The 20,322-nt window shown below is 35.7% G+C and overlaps 1 protein-coding gene across 4 annotated transcripts in view; it reads left to right on the forward strand.

Moving 5' to 3' along the window:
- Positions 1-19,914, forward strand: part of dgki (diacylglycerol kinase, iota) — a 37,947-nt gene extending 18,033 nt beyond the window's left edge. The window contains exons 2-33 of one of the 4 annotated variants that reach the window (XM_020926232.2): positions 997-1,105; positions 2,805-2,900; positions 5,030-5,104; positions 5,828-5,884; positions 5,993-6,061; positions 6,133-6,201; positions 6,274-6,390; positions 9,276-9,350; positions 9,509-9,604; positions 9,682-9,764; positions 9,849-9,909; positions 9,980-10,093; positions 11,638-11,763; positions 11,890-11,968; positions 12,089-12,144; positions 12,505-12,567; positions 12,776-12,849; positions 12,951-13,062; positions 13,142-13,228; positions 13,318-13,430; positions 14,961-15,061; positions 15,146-15,225; positions 15,476-15,520; positions 15,842-15,911; positions 16,084-16,124; positions 16,208-16,332; positions 16,424-16,449; positions 16,924-16,961; positions 17,155-17,275; positions 17,373-17,409; positions 17,498-17,597; positions 17,978-19,914. In XM_020926232.2, the coding sequence (XP_020781891.1) occupies positions 997-1,105; positions 2,805-2,900; positions 5,030-5,104; positions 5,828-5,884; positions 5,993-6,061; positions 6,133-6,201; positions 6,274-6,390; positions 9,276-9,350; positions 9,509-9,604; positions 9,682-9,764; positions 9,849-9,909; positions 9,980-10,093; positions 11,638-11,763; positions 11,890-11,968; positions 12,089-12,144; positions 12,505-12,567; positions 12,776-12,849; positions 12,951-13,062; positions 13,142-13,228; positions 13,318-13,430; positions 14,961-15,061; positions 15,146-15,225; positions 15,476-15,520; positions 15,842-15,911; positions 16,084-16,124; positions 16,208-16,332; positions 16,424-16,449; positions 16,924-16,961; positions 17,155-17,275; positions 17,373-17,409; positions 17,498-17,597; positions 17,978-18,088 (2,626 nt within the window). In that variant the 3' untranslated portion in view covers positions 18,089-19,914. The remainder of the gene's footprint in view (positions 1-996; positions 1,106-2,804; positions 2,901-5,029; positions 5,105-5,827; positions 5,885-5,992; positions 6,062-6,132; positions 6,202-6,273; positions 6,391-9,275; positions 9,351-9,508; positions 9,605-9,681; positions 9,765-9,848; positions 9,910-9,979; positions 10,094-11,637; positions 11,764-11,889; positions 11,969-12,088; positions 12,145-12,504; positions 12,568-12,775; positions 12,850-12,950; positions 13,063-13,141; positions 13,229-13,317; positions 13,431-14,960; positions 15,062-15,145; positions 15,226-15,475; positions 15,521-15,841; positions 15,912-16,083; positions 16,125-16,207; positions 16,333-16,423; positions 16,450-16,923; positions 16,962-17,154; positions 17,276-17,372; positions 17,410-17,497; positions 17,598-17,977) is intronic. The other 3 variants (XM_055153712.1, XM_055153713.1, XM_055153714.1) reach the window with 3 other exon arrangements.
- The last annotated feature ends 408 nt before the right edge of the window (positions 19,915-20,322 follow it).

Consider the following 20,322-nt stretch of genomic DNA (forward strand, 5'->3'; position numbering starts at 1 on the left):
CTCTATTTTTATCCCGTGAGACGTGGATGTGTGCGCATGCATGTCACCGCGCGTGTCATCAGATTACGGTGGGTGTGTAAGTGGACTCCTCTTTGTCCTCTCTGATCATTTTAGACACAAGGCCACTGAAACTTTCAACAGGGGTTCAGATATTCCACAAGACCTTTTCCACTCACAAATAATTATGAAATCTCATCTTATTTATTTTAGGCACACACAATATATAATTTTCTAATTTCTCAAGTACTGAAAAGGAGTAAATTTACTGTTATCTGTTAAACCAAGTGTGGCGTCATTTCATCTTCAGCTTGTGTGTGTAAGTGCATCTGAGGGAAATGTGAAGAGTGCGTGAGGGCGAGTGAGAGTCAGTGAAACCCAGTGAGAGAGTCGTCCGCTGACTCATCTCGTCTCTGTCGCTGATCACCCCAAAGTGCTGCTGGCACCAGCCTCTCCAAGCTGTTCCCAGTTCCTGTTCACCAACTTCTAGAGCCTCTGCGAGGTGCTCTCATAAAATTAAATATTAATTTATTGACTGAGAGTAGAACATTTGAACTGTGAGTGGTATTGACGGATGATGATTGTGAAACATACTATAGTACTTGTTTGGGCATCCATATGCTCTAATGTAGGGATCTCCAACCTTTTAATTCAAGTGAGCTACCTTTACAAAATGAAAATACCAGATAGCTACTCATTTTAGCGGTCACAAGAAACTGAGTATATAAAAGAGAACCGGCCTTAGATGGAGAACAGTCAGAGGCCTATAAAAAATAAACCATTTATTGCTGCACAAAGATAGCCATCAAAATGATGCATTTACAATGGTAGCCATTTAATTGACTAAAATTGTGCCATTTCACACAATGCATATAATTCAGAAATCTCTTGGAGAGGTACATGGAAGGGGATGGAGAGCTACTTGTAGCTCCCGTGCTACAGGTTGGAGACCCCTGCTCTAATGTATATCTGTTTTTTTTGGTGTTTTTTTGTTTTTAGGAAAGCCATCTCTCGCTCAGGACTCCAGCACCTGGGACCACCCCACCCTTCACTGCCCCCTGCCTCCAATGGCCCCAACAAAGAGCTACGCACCAGTGTGGACTGGACGGTGTGTTATTGCATAATAATATGAGCACCCTCACATAATGTAATGAATCTATATATACATGTAAATGAGTTTAAGGTACTTGAGATTTGATGTGGTTATCCTAGTTTATGGCTGAATCACTGCACGATGACTCAAACAGATTTGTCAACAGGCTGTATAAGCCGTATGTTCAGGTGGAAATGGAAAGACATTATTCTGTTTTAATTATTGGTGGTGAAGAACACTGATTCAGCTTGGAGCTTGGAGAATATATTTTTTGTTGTTTTCGCAGTCAGTCAGCACTATTTATTCAATTAATCACTGTTTCTAAAACAAAGAATAACTATGAGCTGCCAACATTTCTTTATTAACAATAGACTCATGAAGCTCATGAAACCATGCTTCTATTTTTATTTAGTAGAAACAAGAAAGACTTGGCCCTGGAAAGAGAGAGTATCGGATCCAAAACACCAAACAAAGAGCAAATCTAATTTGGAGATGACTTTTGAGTAGGGCTTAACTTAGAAAGTCAGTGTAACAGCTTTTTTTTTTTTTTTTTTAAACTCTTGGTTAAACTGACTGTTCAAATAAATTGCAAGATAATAGATGGACCTTAGCCATTATGTGGCTTTATATAATACATATTCCCAAATTGGCAGATTCTGCGGTACAGATGCATAAATGAATAGTACATAGTAATAATCAGATGGAGCCCCTCAGAGGTGTCTGCAGGAGCACTTCCACCACGTCACTGCTGGCCTTCAGCTCTCAGCACGGTGCACTAATACACTCATAAAATCATCCCACCTAATCTCTAATGAATATGCATTATAGATATGGTTTGCCCTCAGTCCCATCAATATTTAAGTGATGAAAAGTCAGTTTCTTGTCAATTTTATGATGTCCTTTCTGTCCATGTCACTGCTAATCATCATCTGTTTTATAGAATGCAGTGATGCATGTTAATTAGGCTTGCATATTGCATCATATATTTGTAGTGTTTTGGTGTAAGGAAAAAAAAAGCCAAATTTCTTCTGGTTGTTTATATTATGAATACAAAAGCTACTGTAGGCCATAGCCAATGCCAAAACTACGAGCAAAACAATAGCAATTTCAGCTCACTAGAGCCAGTCTCTATAATGACCAGTAACTGATGAATGGAACCTTCTTGGCAACCAAGTGTCACATAATATCAGAACACACAGATTATAATATAATGTTGGAAGTAATAGCAACTGCCAGATAACAGGGTAGAGGAACAACTCCTAAAAAGACAAATAAAAATAAATAAAATTCATAATGAAGACAGACGAAGATAGACTTTTAGGGTTACAATCCTCTATGATGTATTCTTGTTGTTAAAAGACAGATATAGACAGAATATCTTGACTATTTGCATCTTGCCTAGGCCTCTATAGTCTTCATTTAGTCTATGAATGTCTGATATGTAAAATTTACACATAATACATTAAACATGCATTTGTGGGCATGTGTATTTTTGTTTGAAGGGATACAGCTCCTGCAGTGTTTTGATTAGCGCCTTAGATTAACATATACTGTGAAATTACCTCCTACTCGATATTGATAATTATGTGCTTGACACATGCTCTTGACCGCTTTTGTCGTGAGTGTGTGTGTGCATATGGTTCACTTAATGTAATTGAAAATAATGCAACACAAAGGGATTGTTAAGGTGTTATATCATTATCTGATTGTGCAGGAGAACGCTGTGAATGGGGATCACCTGTGGATGGAGACCAGTTGTTCTGGAGAGATGTGTTATCTTGGAGAGGACTCTTGTCTACTCAAGACTGCGGTGAGTATTGCATACACAGCACATAAGAGGCAAGGGGCAAGGAGTTTCCTGTACAAGTCTGAATACAAGATTAAGAAAATGTTTATTGAATAAACAATAATAGGCAGCTACAAGAACAGAATTAAAACATTTCTTGATTACTGAGGGCATCTGGTGAATGTAAAGATAAACTACCCATACAAAGTCCTAGTAGTACTCCATTGTTGGAAAAAACTATATTAAAGAAGACACATTGTACTTGTGCCTGCTATATAGTTGTAGTCTGTGACACCTGTGGATCATTATGTTATAATTTCAACATTTTAAATTGCAATATTAATGTAAAAAGGACTTAAAAATAATAAAAGAAGCGTTAGAGCTGTGGTATTCATTGTGAGCAGACACCGCCGTAAATATCATCACAATAAAGAGACGTGAATTTGTCAGCATCTCCAATGGATGGCTGCACATCATGCTAGTAAACTTGGATTTTTTTTCATTTGTACCAAAATGACTATGTAATGCTGGCAAATCGTAAAATTATCACAGATTTAAAAAAAATTAATTTAGAGAATAAAATAAGTACAAAGCAGTTGCAGTACACTGGTAGTGGTAAAAACAGGACTTGATTGGCAAAATATTGTTTTGAAAATAAATTAAAGATAGTTCAAACATGCATGACTCATTCCAAGTACAACTTTGGGTGAGAATAGCTTTAACATGGTTAAAAGCTCTGAAAAGTCGATTTTGCGTAATAGATCTGCTTCAACATATGCATTATTCTTTTAGGTTTTCACCACTTCACTCAAATGTTTGCTCTGTAATTGGATGATTGATGATTTAAATGGGGAACTGTTGTTTTACATTGTTCAATTATTTTTGTCATATATGACATTGATATTGCAATACAAGGCACTGCTCTTTTCATATTAATTTTTTACAGTGATTCTTCATACCTTTAATGCTTTACTTCTTCTATTAAATATTTTATGCTTTTAAGCCTTGTACTGATTACTATTCCCTTTACATGTGAAGAGCTCAGTGTTGTGACTCATAAGCAGATATTTTTCTTCATACTGTTGACTTGGAGTGCTTTGGCCCTGAAAGAACAGCCTGACTTCTGCAGTCTTTCTATTCTGTGATATCAGTCACAGTCTGTGATGTCAGTCAGTGCTGATAACTTCTAGTTTGAAGATTACAACCTGTTTAGTAAGGGTCATGTGGTTCTAGAGAATCAGTGTTTGGATTTTCTTACTCCTATAACATCCTCTTATAGCTTTTGGCCAATATAAAAGCCCCATAGACCTGATTTTGACCCATATATTCTTGCTGCAATACATGTATATTGTATATGCAGCTCTTGAGGTCCACTGCATGTGGTCTGCAGCTTATTAGAAAGCGATTTATTGTCCAATAATCAGGAAGCGTGCGTGCAAGTGGTTGTTTGATGTACTGTCACGACAAAACAGTTATAAAAAGCACTTAAAAACTCAATGCAGTAAATACTCAGGATCTTCAAAATTCATACGGTTACTGGGGAATAACTTTGGACCACTTCAAACCTTTAAAATGAATTAGTTCTGTTTTCACTTTTTAGGACAGTAAAAATCTGATATAATGCCATTCAATTAAATTATACAAATTAATTTGATTATAGGCCTGCTCATTCATGTGTATTTATCTTATCTTTACCATTAAGAAACACAATGCAATTGGTAGTTTTCACACTGGAGGTCATTTATCTCTGTGAAATTAATTAGCCTTTATAAAAATAATCCTTAGACCTTACATTTTGCATGTGCTTAAATCTGTCTACCGCTTTCACACGCACCAAAGAAACCTCTGTAATTACTGCTGGTGGTAGCATTAAGATCCATATCAGTGATTTGTCGTATTGCCATTTGCAGGGGTCAAAGTTCAGTCCATCTGGACAAAAGCGGCTGTGATGTTGCATTTAGCAGATGACAAATAACATTTATTTCATAATTATGAGTCATGACTAAAGGGAAAAAAAATAAATGTCAAGGTCTCCATAAAAGACTGTTTTGTCTGGAGGAAGTATGAGCTAGCCCCGTATTTGTGCTCTTGTTTATTGTGTTGTCGACTGTACCTCACCTCCCTCTGCGCTGCTTGTCTGTTTTTCCTTTAAGAAGTCGGCCCCCAGAAGGAAATGTGCTGCTTGTAAGATTGTTGTCCACACCGGCTGTATAGAGCAGCTCGAAAAGGTAAGAAACATGCACATAGTTAATCCATAATTCCTCCCATTGTGAAACTGCCACATTGTTGTTCTTTAGCGGACTTTAATGTGTATGCCTGCAGTTGTTTGTATCGAGTTATTTGTGGAAAATAGATTTCCTGACAAAGTTTGTGATTCAATTCTCTTGTAACAAAATTAGGCCCAAGAACAAAGGTTGATGAGATAATAGTTGCCCCGTGAAATGTTTTCCTAAAATAAATGTCTCACTGAACCATAGGAGGTTATTGTACAAGGGCCAGTGAGTGACTTGCTAAATTAAGTATTTCATTTTTCACCACCACATGCCATGCAGTCAAAGCTTTTATAATAAAAGCTTCAAACGTCAGTGGTCCTTCTAAAATTTGATTTTTATTATGAAAAATGTTGTAAAATGTTTCAAATGCAATCCTATATTTGAAAGAGCAAAAAATGGCTTGCAGTCATATTAAAATATATATGAAATGCAGTCACTGATTTCAACATGGACATGAAGTCATGTTAAGGGACTTTTATCTGACAAGGTAACAGAGTGCCTTGGACATTCATAAGTCCATTTTGCACTAGTCTACATTTATGTTTTTTTTAAGAAATGCAAATAATTTTTTACTCTCTCAATGTTACTGAGTCCCTATCTGTTGTTATGGCTAGACCCTCGATGCACTTACCTGCATTCCAAATCACTAATTGCCTTATGAAATCTTTCTTTTCATAGATCAATTTTCGCTGTAAGCCAACATTCAGAGAGGGAAGTTCTCGGTGCATCAGAGACGTAAGTTACATCTCCACTGTTCTGCATCCATATAACAGTGTCACATAGTTGATTATACATAATTGTTTATTTTGTGTTCTGTGGAAAATGTGTAATTCTTTGTGACAGCAGAACGTCCTCAGACATCACTGGGTTCATAGACGGAGACAAGAGGGCAAGTGTAAACAGTGTGGAAAGGTAACAGTACAACTAAACTCATCTCATCCCTGATTCTAACAGTGTGTTCACTGTGTTATCTTGGTTTACAGAGTTTCCAACAAAAATTCTTTCATAGTAAAGAAATCATTGCCATCAGCTGCTCATGGTGTAAACAAGCTGTAAGTCTTGTTATTTTATTTTATTTTATACGATACTAAACTTGTTTTTAATAAAAAAAATTATTTTTGCAGTTCCACAACAAAGTAACGTGTTTCATGCTGCACCAGATAGAGGAGCCGTGTTCACTAGGGGCCCATGCTGGAGTCATAGTACCGCCATCATGGATTATCAAAGTCAGAAAACCACAGGTATACATACACTTCTGTATTGGACATTACTGATTTTTTTTTTTATTGCAAGTTTGTGCCAAGAGAGAAACAATAATCATATACATATTACATACATTGTAAACAACAGAAAAGCACATTTCTCTAAAAAAAGTGGGAAGAAGAAAAACATATATTAACCCACCCCCATTTCATTACATAGTTCCTAAAATAAAAAAAAAATATGTGGTTGCTGTACATTGAAAAAAAAAAATTACATATAGCAAAATAAATTACATACTATGCATACTAAATATAATTCTAATTCAATTTCTTTCTTTTTTTGTATTGTATTGTATTATGGACATACAAACTAGTAATAATGATAAAGAAGGGACATAAGTTTATCGTTTATGATCGTATCAAAATAAACAAAATGAGAATGAAGAATGTAAGGATTTTTTTGTTTTGTTTCCCATTTATGGTCATACAAACTAATAATAATGTTAACGAAGGCACAAAAGTTTATCGTTTATGATTGTACAAAATAAACTACAGTGAGATTGAAAAAATGTAAGGATTTGTTTTCGTTTATGGTCGTAGAAATTTATAATAATGACAAAGAAGCCACAAAATGTATCGTTTATGATTGTATCATAATAGAAGGTAATGTTAAAGAAAAAGGTAAAGAAAAGCATGTGTTTAGTTAATAGTAGTGGTTTACTTGTGAAGGCAATGGATCTAGTTTTCTACGTATTTCTGTAAGATTAGATTTTTATATTGTTTTTTGAAGTGAACCAAGTTAGTACAAGCTTTGATATTGTCATCTAAGCTATTCCATATGTCTACTCCACGTCTAGTAACACACATGCTTTTGAGAGGGGTGTGAGGGATTTTTTTTTTTTTATTCATTTGACCTCTTTTATTTATTTTATTTATTTATTTATTTTGCACATATAACATGACAATAAAAAGAAACGGACTACATAAAAAGTAGGTGCCGAAAGAGGCAAAAAACCCAGTAGGGCCTCCACCTTATGAATACATAAAAAATTGTACATTATCACTGTGCATTAAAAAAAAAAAAAAAAAAAAAAAAACTGGCTCCAGAATTTACAGCCTCTGTATCGTAGGCAAAACTGAGCTCTTGATGTGACAAATTTTAGAACATGAAAATTATGAATTTGACGAGTTTTGTATCTATGAATCTCTCCATTGGTTTTAAAATAAAATGTGAAATGTTTAGGGATTGTTGTTGAATTGTAAAGAATTTTATACATAAAAGTACAAATTTGATAAATATTAATCCCATAAATATTAAGAATATTAAGTTTGATGAATAAATGAACCTCTCAGGTTGTATATGAATTTATTTGTGCAAGACAGCTTTTGAATGTTATCTGGGAACAGGTTGAGTTTCACCTTAAATAAGATTTGGCATTTTTCAAATTTTACCAGGTCCCCAAATTTTAGTATTTTTGATTGGCAAAAAAGTGCATTCATATGTTCTCTATATCCGACTAAGTGAGGTATTCGTATTGCTTTTTTGGATTGCTTTTTTTTTTTTTTTTAATTCAAATAAGAAGTGTGTGTTACTTTAAAAAGAATTTCCCCAGACCTCTATACAGTAACTTAAATGGGGAAAGATAAGAGTACAGTAGATTGTATAGAGGGTTTTCTTATTTAGGAGAAATTTAGATTTGTTCATCAAGGCTATAACTTTTGCAATTTTGGTTTTAATTTTATCACTGTGGGGTTTCCAACAAAGTTAGTGATCAAGAGTTACACCAAGAAAAGTGTGGTGAAGTACTCTTTCTGTGGTTACATTATCAGTTTTAATTTGCATCTGTGGATTTATTTGACGGTTTCCAAAAAACATAGCTTTTGTTTTCATGATATTTAGAGACAGTTTGTTTTAGGCAAATGATACTTGTAACTTTGCAATTTTGTGTTTAGTCTGAAACGCTAACCTTTGAAGGTCTCCGCCTGAACACAGAACAATTTCAGTTTTTCAGAAACTACATACAAGTCATTTATATATAAAATAAATAATTTGGGGCTTAGCACACATCCCAGTGGCACACCACAAGCAATGGTATCACATGTAGATTTGTGCTGTCCCCATTGCACATACTGCTTTTGGTTTGACTCTATCCACTTTAGAGCATTCCTCTGATCCTGTATTTTTGTATCTTTTGTAAGAGTATGCTGTGGTCCATCATGTCAAAAGCATTCATTAAATCTATGAATATACCAATTGAATACTTTTTCTTATTCAATATATCAGTATTATTAGTTATCTCCTCTATAAATTCAATTAGCATATTTGTATAGTTTTAAAGCGTAAGTAAAGCGTAGGTGTAATTTCTAAGCATATACAATGTGGAGTCAGACAGACAGTCAATTGAGGCTACAGCATCACTGTTTGCAAACCTGGTTTGAAAGATGAGTGTTGGCAATTTGAGTGCTGAATAAAATCAGAAAAATGATGAGGATGAATTTTAAAAACACGGAGGAGTACTTCCTGGATTACCACCTAATGACATTAAATAATTATTCAGACATATGTGAAATAGGTCCCAACTCTATTCATGTTTTTTGATGAGGAAACACTCATTAAAGTATTTTTAGCAAAATATACAGGGGGTCCTTTAAAGGGTTGCCCCACCACATGAGGATGTTGACATTAAGTGACACAGATGTCTGTACAACATCTAAAGTCTATATGAAGAGTAGCCTAAACACACTTAAATTTCTGTATAATACAATTTGACACATAGTTTTGTTATGGGCATGTCTCTACACAGAGACATAGAGACGCCCGGAGTCACATCATATGCTTCATTGCACTTTTAATTAGCGTCACAAGGGACATGGCGACACTCAACTCAAAACTACGTGTTTGTCTGGTGGTGTGTGTCTCCTAGAGCTCACTTAAGAACTCTGCCAGAAGGAAAAAGCGCACATCTTTCAAACGAAGGACAAGTAAGAAGGGATTGGATGTAAGTAACACTATTTAAAACACATGTAAATGATTAAAACTTTATAATTACGAAACCTGGCATGTAATAAATGTATAATGAGTGAAACATATGGTATGTGGTAAGCCTAGTTGATCATATTATGTAATTACTAAACTAATTATAATTTCATTTTAAAGGAATCAAAATGGCGGCCATTTATATTGAAGCCTCTTCCTTCTCCTCTTATGAAACCTATTTTAGTTTTTGTGAATCCCAAAAGTGGTGGTAACCAGGTTGGTGACTCTTTGTTTTCAATATTAAAAATGTGTTGGTTATTTGAATAAAAAATAATAAAAAATCACCTTTATAGGGTGCCAAGGTTTTGCAGATGTTTATGTGGATCTTAAATCCTCGACAAGTTTTTGACCTGTCGCAAGGAGGGCTACGAGAGGCGTAAGTACTCTTTTTTTTTTTAAAGGAGTATATTTAATCAGTCTTTGTTACAAATACTAATTCATCATATGTTTTGTTTTCCAGGTTAGAGTTGTATAGAAAAGTGCCAAATCTTAGGATTCTTGCCTGTGGAGGTGATGGAACTGTAAGTGAACATGCCTTTGTAGTTGTTTGTAGTAGTATTCATCAAGACTGAAATATAAAAATATCCATAGGTGGGGTGGATCCTGTCTGCTCTAGATGAGTTACAGATGAACCCACAACCTCCTGTCGCAGTTCTTCCTCTGGGAACAGGAAATGACCTCGCCAGGACACTCAACTGGGGTGGAGTAAGTTTTGTGGTTCCCTTTTTGACACGATTTGCAAAAGGATGCTACACACACACACACACACACACACACACACACAAAGTACTCTCTGTACCTAAATGCTAAAATATCACATTGTAAATAAAAAATACTGAACAAATTTCGTATTATCTACTATGAATAATTGTTATTGGGTGTGCTACAGTGTCTCTGGGTGTCAATGAGGAACTCCACATCCACATTCCAGGAAGTCTACAGTGACTGTCTTCCTGTGTATCTCATACTTTATATTTTGACATGTAGGAGTCTTCACAGACATCCTCCCTTTGCGTTATGTTGATAGTACATACATATTTAACATCACATGTTTTAAACATAAATTATGGAATTAAGCTGGTGAAAATTGGGCATGTTGAGACAAAATGGTTGTGCTACTTTGAGGTCTGTATAGAATAAAGTCCCTCCTTGATTAAGGTTTTCAATGCTTTGTTGCCTGTAAAATGAATTACTGGTTTGCCAAAAAAACGCATCCATTGACACACATGCTTATTACATAACCACTGCATAAAAGTCTTTTCATACTCCTCCATCATTCTTTCATTAGGCTTTTCTTTACCTCATTTATGTAAGGTTTGAGTTATTATTCAGGGGTGCTGACTTTCAGACACAAATAGATGTAAAAATATTGTTACATTTGCAAAGTTCAACAACACAGTTTGCCATATCAGTGACAATATGCGTCTCAGAACTTAGTGACAAACTGGTTCAGAAATTTTAAGGAGATAAAAAAAAAACAGTGGTACCACCTGTCTCCATGTAGATAGTGAAGTTTAATTCCATACAGAAATACTATTTATGTGCTTTGAACAACTTGACAGAGAAAGAAAAAATGTGATCTTCTTGAATCTGCTGTGTGTGCCTTATGCAATCAGTGTAATTATCATGTCCTTTCTGTTTTGTTTTTTTTGTCTTTAGATTTGCAGTTTTATTTTTCCTATTCTTCTTTTGTTTCATTTCTTGAACACAGAGTTACTTAGCGCTGCATTTCCCCGCCTCTCGGGCTGTGAGCGTTTGTGTGAGTGTGAATGTCTCTGTGAGTCTCAGAAGAGGCCCTGCTGATGAGTGCTACTATCATCAGATTGTCGTCAGTCACTTACAAGTGTAGTCTGCAGTGCCTTGATTACCCAACCCTGTCAGTAGGTGAAGAAGAAAGACATATAAATATATAAAAAGTCAGAGAAATGTCACATGTTAAAATGATAAGAGTCTCAGTGTTTCCCACAGGCTTATGGCAAGACTATGGTTGCACAGGTAATCCTTATTTGAATAATTTTATTTAATAAAATTTTTAGAGTAAATATATCACTTGCCCCTAATATCCAAAAGATTCTGATTAAAGATTACATGGAGTTACTTCAGTACAACAAGCAAAAAGTAGCATTTTTAATACAAATTTATTCCTGAGTTTTTTTTAGACTATGAGGCAAAATTAGGCTCAGTCTCTTGATTTGTAGTCATAATCTAAATATACTTATAATTAATTGCGCATTTTCTTAATTGTTTAGGGGTACACAGACGAGCCTGTTTCCAAAGTCCTTGGTCACGTGGAGGATGGTTCAGTGGTGCAGCTGGACAGATGGAACCTTCTAGTGGAGAAAAGCTCTGCACAACAAGAAGAGGGAAGTCAGAAGGTGAGTTAATATTAGACAGCTCCAGTAATATCAATATGCTATACTACACTGTGCTGTGTTGACAGTGAAAATGTTTACTTTGTTATGATTGGAATCTGTACCTATTTTTGTATCTTTTTTGTATAGTTGCCACTCAATGTTTTTAACAACTACTTCAGTTTGGGGTTTGATGCCCATGTCACGCTTGAATTTCATGAATCCAGAGGTGAATATTTTAAGCAGATTAATTCAGTATGACAATGCAGAAATACCAGATATTAGGGAGACATTTAAATACATTTGGTTTGTCTTGTTTCTCTTGTTTGTCTTGTTTGTCATGTTTCAGAGGCAAATCCAGAAAAGTTTAATAGTCGCTTCCGCAACAAAATGTTCTATGCAGGAGTAAGTATTTCCCCAGAAGCCTTTCTTTCCTTTCTTGCCTTTCTTTCTGTCTTACAATGTTTAAATTCAACAATCCTGAAATGAACAAACATACATGCTACTAAATTTCTACGCCAAATAGTGTTAGAGAAGTGGAAAGCAGAAAGCAGGAGGCTTGAAGGCATGTACATATAAGGTTTTGTTATTCTTGACATAAATTTACTTACACACCATAAGAGATTTTTGACATGCTCAGACATATAGACTATACATATGTACAGCTGAAGTGTGTATTTTTCTGATATTTTGAATGATGGTTTTGTAAGATTTGGATGTTTTCAATATTTATTTTTGTAATTTTTGTTTATGTTCATTACGCAGGCTGCGTTTTCGGATTTTCTGCAGAGAAGCTCCAGGGACCTGTCCAAGCACGTCAGAGTGGTGGTAAGTGTTAACACACTGTTTATCTATCAGTATCGTTTTTCATGTTGACAGACCTGAGTAGTGAACTGGCCCAGTATTTGAGATGCTATATGTGACTTCAGCACCAGAGGCATTGTTTCCCTTAATTAAAAACTGTAATTGACTGAAAACTGTATCTCTCTGTAGACAAACGTTTGACCTTATTCATCATATGTCCTGTTCTTTTCAGTGTGACGGCACAGATTTGACTCCAAAGATTCAAGAGCTGAAATTCCAGTGCATTGTGTTTCTTAACATTCCAAGGTCAGCTCCACATGTCTGGTTTGCTGTTTAATGTTAGTAAAAAGTTGTATATTGTTAGATGTTTTGAATCTTGATTTTTGTTGTTGTCTTCTCAATATTAGGTACTGTGCTGGGACTATGCCCTGGGGTAACACGGGTGATCATCGGGACTTTGAACCTCAGCGACATGATGATGGGTGTATCGAAGTCATTGGTTTCACCATGGCCTCTCTGGTAAAAAAACAAACAAAACAAAACTGATTTATATGTACCAGAAAAGCAAAAAACAAAAACAAACTTTTTTGTCCACCAGGCAGCGTTACAGGTTGGTGGACATGGAGAGAGACTCCACCAGTGCAGAGAGGTTGTCTTAACTACCTACAAAACTGTTCCTGTTCAGGTATGTTTTATTACAACAGTAGTACTGTTATACAATATGTGAAAAGACACCATTCATACAAATATGATTTTATCTGCCTGTGCATCAAGGTGGACGGTGAGCCATGCCGACTGGCACCATCAACTCTGCGTATCAGTCTTCGTAATCAGGCCAACATGGTCCAGAAGAGCAAGAGGCGCACCTCTGTGCCACTACTGAACGAGTGAGTCACGGGTGATTACATCCTCTCACAGGGACTGAGAAATTAGAGAGGAGCTGGTAAAGCCCAGGCCACACTCATGACTCATACAATCTGTTTAGCGGCAGATGACATTCAGCCCTCTCCATATCCTACATCTGCCTTCCAACCACAATCAATGCAAGGATATGGGTCTAATCAAATGAATGAAAACAAAAGGGTATCTCCAGTTGCAATGTGAAATGTAATATGTATCTTGAGGATTGTGGTTTAAAGTATCTTAAGTGAGGAGATGTAGATGAGTGTAGCTCTAGACCCCTTCTCATACGTGTGGCTACTAACAGGCATCTGCCCCATATCTGTGCTGTAGCATTAATTCTTTGTGTGTATCTTTTGTGTATTGTCCAGCAGCCAAAAACCTTTGTCTGCATGTGAGAAAAACTAAAGAGAGAATTAATACTTGCTGTAGCTTCAGTAGCTAGTGCTTTTGCTTGTAAAGCTATGCTATGCTACTGTGCTACCAGTGTGTGTCAACTTACCTCTGGGCTTTTCTCCTTCTGTCCCCTCTTCTGTTTCCCTCTCTCTCTGGATTATTTATTGTTTTTTAAATCCTTTACCCTGATATCTTTGCTATTTATTTCCTTTCCCTTTTCTGTTGTCGTCATGTTTTATTTGTTTGAATTTCTTTGTCATATCTCCTCTTTATATTCATCCTTCTTTCCTCCTCTCCTGTTTCTGCTGTATCTCTGCCTCTCTCTTTCTCTTGTGTGTGTAAATGTGTGTGCGGCTGTAGTATTCAGAAGGTGTGTGCAGCTGATCTGCGCCGCCTCTCTGCTCCCCCCGACTCCTTCTCTGTGTAAGTACCTGAGCCCCCTGTCTGTCTGTGCCTGTCTTTGTGTCTGTATTTGACATGTCTAACAGGGTTCATATCTTCATTACCCATGTTATGGACAGACTACTTTAGTGCAGAAAGTCATAAGTTTAAAACCCAAAACTAGTCTACAGCAAGGTGACCCTATATATACTATATAGGGTCTCCATAGAGATGTTTTTTCTTTTGCTTGGCTTGTTAGCATAGTATAGCATTATTTAGTTATTATTTATTACATTACAGGTTACATGTTTTAATAGCTTAGGAATACTGTGGATCATTCCAGGCAAATCAATAATATCTCTATCATAAGTGGGTGAAGGACTCCCTACACAAAAACTTACACAGTGAGTTTAAATATTTCTGGCAAAAGGTTTTTTAGTTAGATGTGCAACCGATGTAAACGGAATATGTTGAAAAATACCCATTGTTCCTCTGTGTATTTTTTAAATCACCACTCTACTTATAATAAAATGTATATATCAATTTAATAGTACAATTACTAAAATTATCTTGATGACAAAATTTGTTCTTTTGTCGTTCTCATCTATCCCAACGAGAGTAGAAATTGTACCAGTGACTTGTTTTGTATGTGTCACTATGCATGTTGACAATATTGTGTCTAAATGGTATTTAAATTGTGTGTGTATGTGTATGTATTATGTGTATGTACATGTCTATAGTCAGCATGCTGTCCCTGATCGCCTGCGCCTGAGAGTGAATCGAATCAGCCTCCTGGAGTATGACCGACTTCAATACGACAAAGAGCGGCTACGGGACATCTGTAAGGCTCTGTTATACCAAATAATACAGCATCCTGTGTTTCTGTACAAACTGATTATAAATTAATGTGTGTAATTTCCTTCAGCTATCCCAGTTGGCATTGTGGTGGTGAGAGGGGACTGTGACCTGGAGACATGCAGGCTTTACATTGACAGATTGCAAGAGGCAAGTTTGTGTTTTCATGTCAACTGCATCTTTCTCCTTTTCCACGCTTTCTCTACCATTTTTAAGCCAGTGTCCTTTTTATAACTCTTGGCTGTTCATGAGTGGATTAAGCAATGCACCACTAGAGAGCTTTTTATAGCCATGTGTCTCATTTGGGAAATGTCCACTAACCAGGTTAACATCTGTGCAAGTTTGTGATATAAATGCTCCGTCTGTCTGTTAACCTTGAAACCTGTTTGCTGTGCTTTAGGACTTGCACCAGGCGCCACCTACTGGCAACAGAGTGCACTATCAGGTATAATTACTGCAGTTTGATATGAACTGTTGTAGAGATAGCATTTACAAAATATTTTTTTTGTACACGGATGAAGTACATACACTGCAAAACTGTTTATCTGGCAAAGATCACATATATATACCTGTACAGGTAAAATTAAATGTTATGTAATAAGCAATCTCATACTTACTTGTTTTTGTTGAGCCTGACCCTGTTGCCACCAAATGTCTAAAACTGTGCTTTGTTTCCTCATTATCCCATAACTTCCTCCATGTTGCTACTGCTCATTAATAAGAAAAAAAAAAAAAAACAATATCTTTGCATCACTGTGACTTACAGGATGAGAGTCGAGGACTTCCCAGAACCAGTTCAGCCAGTAGACTTTCTCCTAACTGGAGCTTCTTGGATTGTGAGTGATGCTACCTGATTTATGTACACTTTCCTTACCAATTCATTAAATATCTTTTTATTTTTTTATATAAGGTTATTAAGGTTTTTACACAATCACCACTGCATTTTCCCCATCAGTGCAAAATCACAAGATGAACAATCCTTTAATTCTGTTTACTTTATATCTGCAGCTACATCAGCAGATCGTTTTTACCGCATTGACAAAGCTCAGGTAATGCTTGTAATAAAATGCACATAACATTTGATTTTATACTTCGAACTAATTTGAATATGTTGTTGCTACCTGGTTTGCAGGAGCACCTTCACTTTGTAACTGAAATTTGTCAGGACGAGGTGTTTATCTTAGACCATGAGGGGCCCATCTTGAATCAGGGATCGTCATCGGGAATGCCTGATCTTGTGGTGGAGCCTATTGTTGGGTGGGTCCAAAGAAGATATCACTGCAGTGCAATTCTTATGAATAATATAATCCAATATTGTCTGTTGTTTTACGTCTAATTGTCTTTTCAGATCTCCTTTGTCTCCAGAGGAACAAGGTAACACAACACAAACAGAATTACGCAACCAAGCCATAAAAATACTTGACACGGAAATTACTGAAATTATGATTTCATTTCACTGTCATCTTCATTGGTTCTCATAAGTGGAGTGAACCTGACATGCCTCAAGTTTCAGTTTCATTTTGATTGCAGTGGTGTTTAACCTTTTACCTACAATAATAATCTTTGTCTATGGTATAAAGGTTGATGTTCCTTAAATTATCCTTAATTATATTCCTTAAATTAAACACCCAGAGGCTTAATAAAGTGGACTCATGTTGATTTTTACATCAACACATTTGCTGCAACGATCTGTTCAGGTGTAATTTTCTCTTCCCCAGCTGTATGGTGATGACTAAACCTATGACTAGACATTTCACATGGTTATGAGTAATGTGGTTGTATTCATGTTTTAGCAGGTTTTGACTGGTTTGAATAACCCCAGGTCTGTTTCTTTTTTTCTCATTTCAGCATTATTCACAGCTGCTAGTTCTGGGGATCTTTCTATGGTAATTGTAACAACTTTTATAACTGACATGTGACACAGTGTAATACATATGTATAATTATTTATAATATTTTTTATATTATATAATTATTTATGCTATCTACCGTAGATGGCTGTTGTATATGTAGTAATATACTAGTAAGGTTAAATATATAAAATAATGCATTAAATGCAGTTGTATCTGATCACTTTCAGCTGATGGAGTGTGTGCGTAACGGTGTGAGCTTGTTGGTTAGAAACTCTGGAGGCTGCTCAGCTTTGCACATTGCAGCCCAGAATGGACACACAGAACTAGTTACCTTCATTCTACAACAAGGTGAGCATATTGTGTAATATCTGGCAGCAAAATTGCTAAATTAAATTAATATTCTCTTTAAATTACTTATTACATTTGATATATTTTTTGTGCTTAGGATCTAAAGTGCTTCTGGATTTAACAGACAGAGAGAGGTAACATTGGTGAAACCCAACTATGCAGTGACATTTGTGACATGTTTTTTAAATCTTGTCATCTTGATTTGTGTTTCTTTGGAAGCAGAGGGGACACTGCCTTGCACAAAGCAGCCTTAGGAAAGCAGCATGCAGTGTGTCGATTACTGGTAGAGGCCGGTGCTTCACTGGACAAAACCAACTTCCAGGTAAACTTCCTGTTCAACAACATAGAACATTTTATTATGTTTCCAGGTGGTTTTACAATACAATATCATACAATCACCAGTGATCCTGAGATACCATTAGCTCTCACATGTTGAGTACACATCACATCAAGGAGAACCATTTTGGGTTTAACTGTAGAGACAAAATGTAAACCAAAGAAACATTTAAGAAAAATATGTTTATTCTTTTATTGTTTATTCTTTTACAATTATGGACTGACATATCCTTTACTCAGTCCAGTGCATACCAGACCATACTTTATTCCTGATACCAATATTGGATCGCTGAATATAGACCACTTCAGGCATGACATTACAGCTACTTGCAAGTAACTGATAAGTACTGACATGTTGTGCTACAGGGGAAAACACCAGCGGACCAAGCAGAAGGCGACTCTGAGCTTGCCACCTATCTGAGCGGTCAGAAACTCACATCACCCGCTCCCAAAGAAGACCTGGAGACTGCTGTCTGAGAACTCTATTTGTGTCTATGGACTCTGGGCACAACCACTGTGTCAAAGCTGAGAGCAAGCACTGTCCTCACTACACGGGGCAGATCACTATGGCAACACTGCAATGGAGTTTATTGACTATTTATTTGTACTTATTTATTCATGTTCTATTTATTGTTATAACGAGTGGTTGATTGTAGGACTGTTCACAGTTCGGGATGCAAGTGCACTTTGACCCTGCTGTCCCAGAATTCCCTTATCTTATTAGAGATGAATTTATATTATAACATATTCTAATTTTGAAAGGGATCAGACCTTGGAATCCAACAGAACGGTTTGTTTTTACAACAAAAATATTTTAGGCAGGGTAATATGACCTGTTCAGTTAAAAAATAAAAAGTATATTTGCTAACCTATATAAGTGCCAAAGACATTGCACTGATGTACTGTCATACCATATCACTGTCCTTTTTATTTATTTTTCCTAGTCTGTGCAATTATTAAGTGAAATACTACCATTCAACATTAGAATTAACTGTATTATACAAAAGGCTTTACTTGTGCAGAATATGAAAGATGATTTAGCTTCCAATTCTTCTTGCTTGCTTGCTTGTATTTACCACAAGGCATTCAGTCCCCTATATTTTGCACACATTTTAGATATAACACAAGAAGTTAGCCTTAGTATAATGTAATGAACATAAATTACATAATGGCAATTAGGTAAGCAGGGTAAGTATATGAGTAGAAGTAGCATTAAAGCATTTAATATTCATCTAGCTTTTATTCAATTTCACATTCCTGTCGAGCTACCATTGTTTTGTAATCAGATGCACTGACTACAGAAGAGAGCAGGGTCATCACTCCAGTTGACTAATGGTAATTCTGTGTGCATTTAAGCATATCCATTATTTGAGGACTGCTGACTTAACATTTTCCTGTGTGTTATCAAATGGCCAACCATATCTACAATGGAAAAGTCTTGTTCACTCTGTGCAACACATTAAGTGTATTTAAGTATAATTAAGTGTATTTTTATTTGTACATACTATATGTTGGAGGCATTTATTTCAAAGTGAGAAAAGAATCTGAGCCATACTCAATGCAATATGAATGGACTAGGCCTTTTTTTCTTTGTTTACATTACATTAATGTTTTACTTATGTTAAATGTTGACCATTTAGCACTAATGTGTATTGAATGTGCAATTTTACTTACATGCTGATGTATGATTGATTTGTTTTGTGTGCATGTTATGTTTTATTGACCTCTCAAACAAGATTTATTTTGGCTAAATTTTATGTTGGCAACATTGTTGGAGAATAATCTCTGTGCATCTGAGAGATCTGAACAGACAGATGTTGCAATTTAAGCCAGTAACAAAAGACACAATTATTCTAATGGATTTGCCCCACTGGAAACTATAGGCCTTTTAATTTTAGCTTTGTGTTTTCTATTTCAGTCAGTATCTTCCTTTGTGTTTGAAATGCACCAAATGTGTGAATCTGCACTCAATGAAGAACAAAACATCTGTATGTAAGCTTTTGTGAACTATATGCTCATCACTCTTTCAAACATAACTTACTGTATTGGTTTGTGTCGTCAATAGAGTTGGTTTTGCATGGCATTTTATTACCTCCTTCAGAGGTCCCTCTGAAGTATGACATTAATGTTGTTTTAACTATTAATCAAATCTGAGTTCAATGGTTTATAACTGATAGTTGTCTTAGTTTTGAAAAGTGTTTTATTTTGGCCATTCTTGTCTTATATTTTCGTTGATGATGACAAAATTACTTGAACTATGTTGTTATATTTTCTTAACTTGTAAATGAACATGTGATGCTGTTGTTGTGGCTCTGGTCTATTTTTATAGCTTAATTTCATGGTTGGGATGACGTAAGATATCATAAAAAATTGGCCTCCTTCAAATGTAGAATTACATCTTAATGTAAAATAACTAACAAACATAGTACTTAGTTAATCATTGTTGTCTGCCATTTAATTTCAGCTGTAAGAAAAAGGTTAAAAAAAGATATCACTGTGTATTTGGGAGACCAATATTTCAATTTCCTTAAGAAATATTAGTTAAAATGGAGATCCATTCTAAATCTTTATACAGTGGACATTTTTCTGTAAAGTTTCTTTGTGTATAGTTTGAATTCTTGTGCGATGTATCATGAAGGTAACATAGACTTGAGAGATCTGACAGGCAGCTGTAAAGTTAAATATAACTGAAACTACAAACAGTCCCATTG

This window comes from Boleophthalmus pectinirostris, unplaced genomic scaffold (genome assembly GCF_026225935.1).
Source record: "Boleophthalmus pectinirostris isolate CB_2022bp ecotype Guang Dong unplaced genomic scaffold, ASM2622593v1 HiC_scaffold_18, whole genome shotgun sequence".
NCBI lineage: Eukaryota > Metazoa > Chordata > Actinopteri > Gobiiformes > Gobiidae > Boleophthalmus > Boleophthalmus pectinirostris.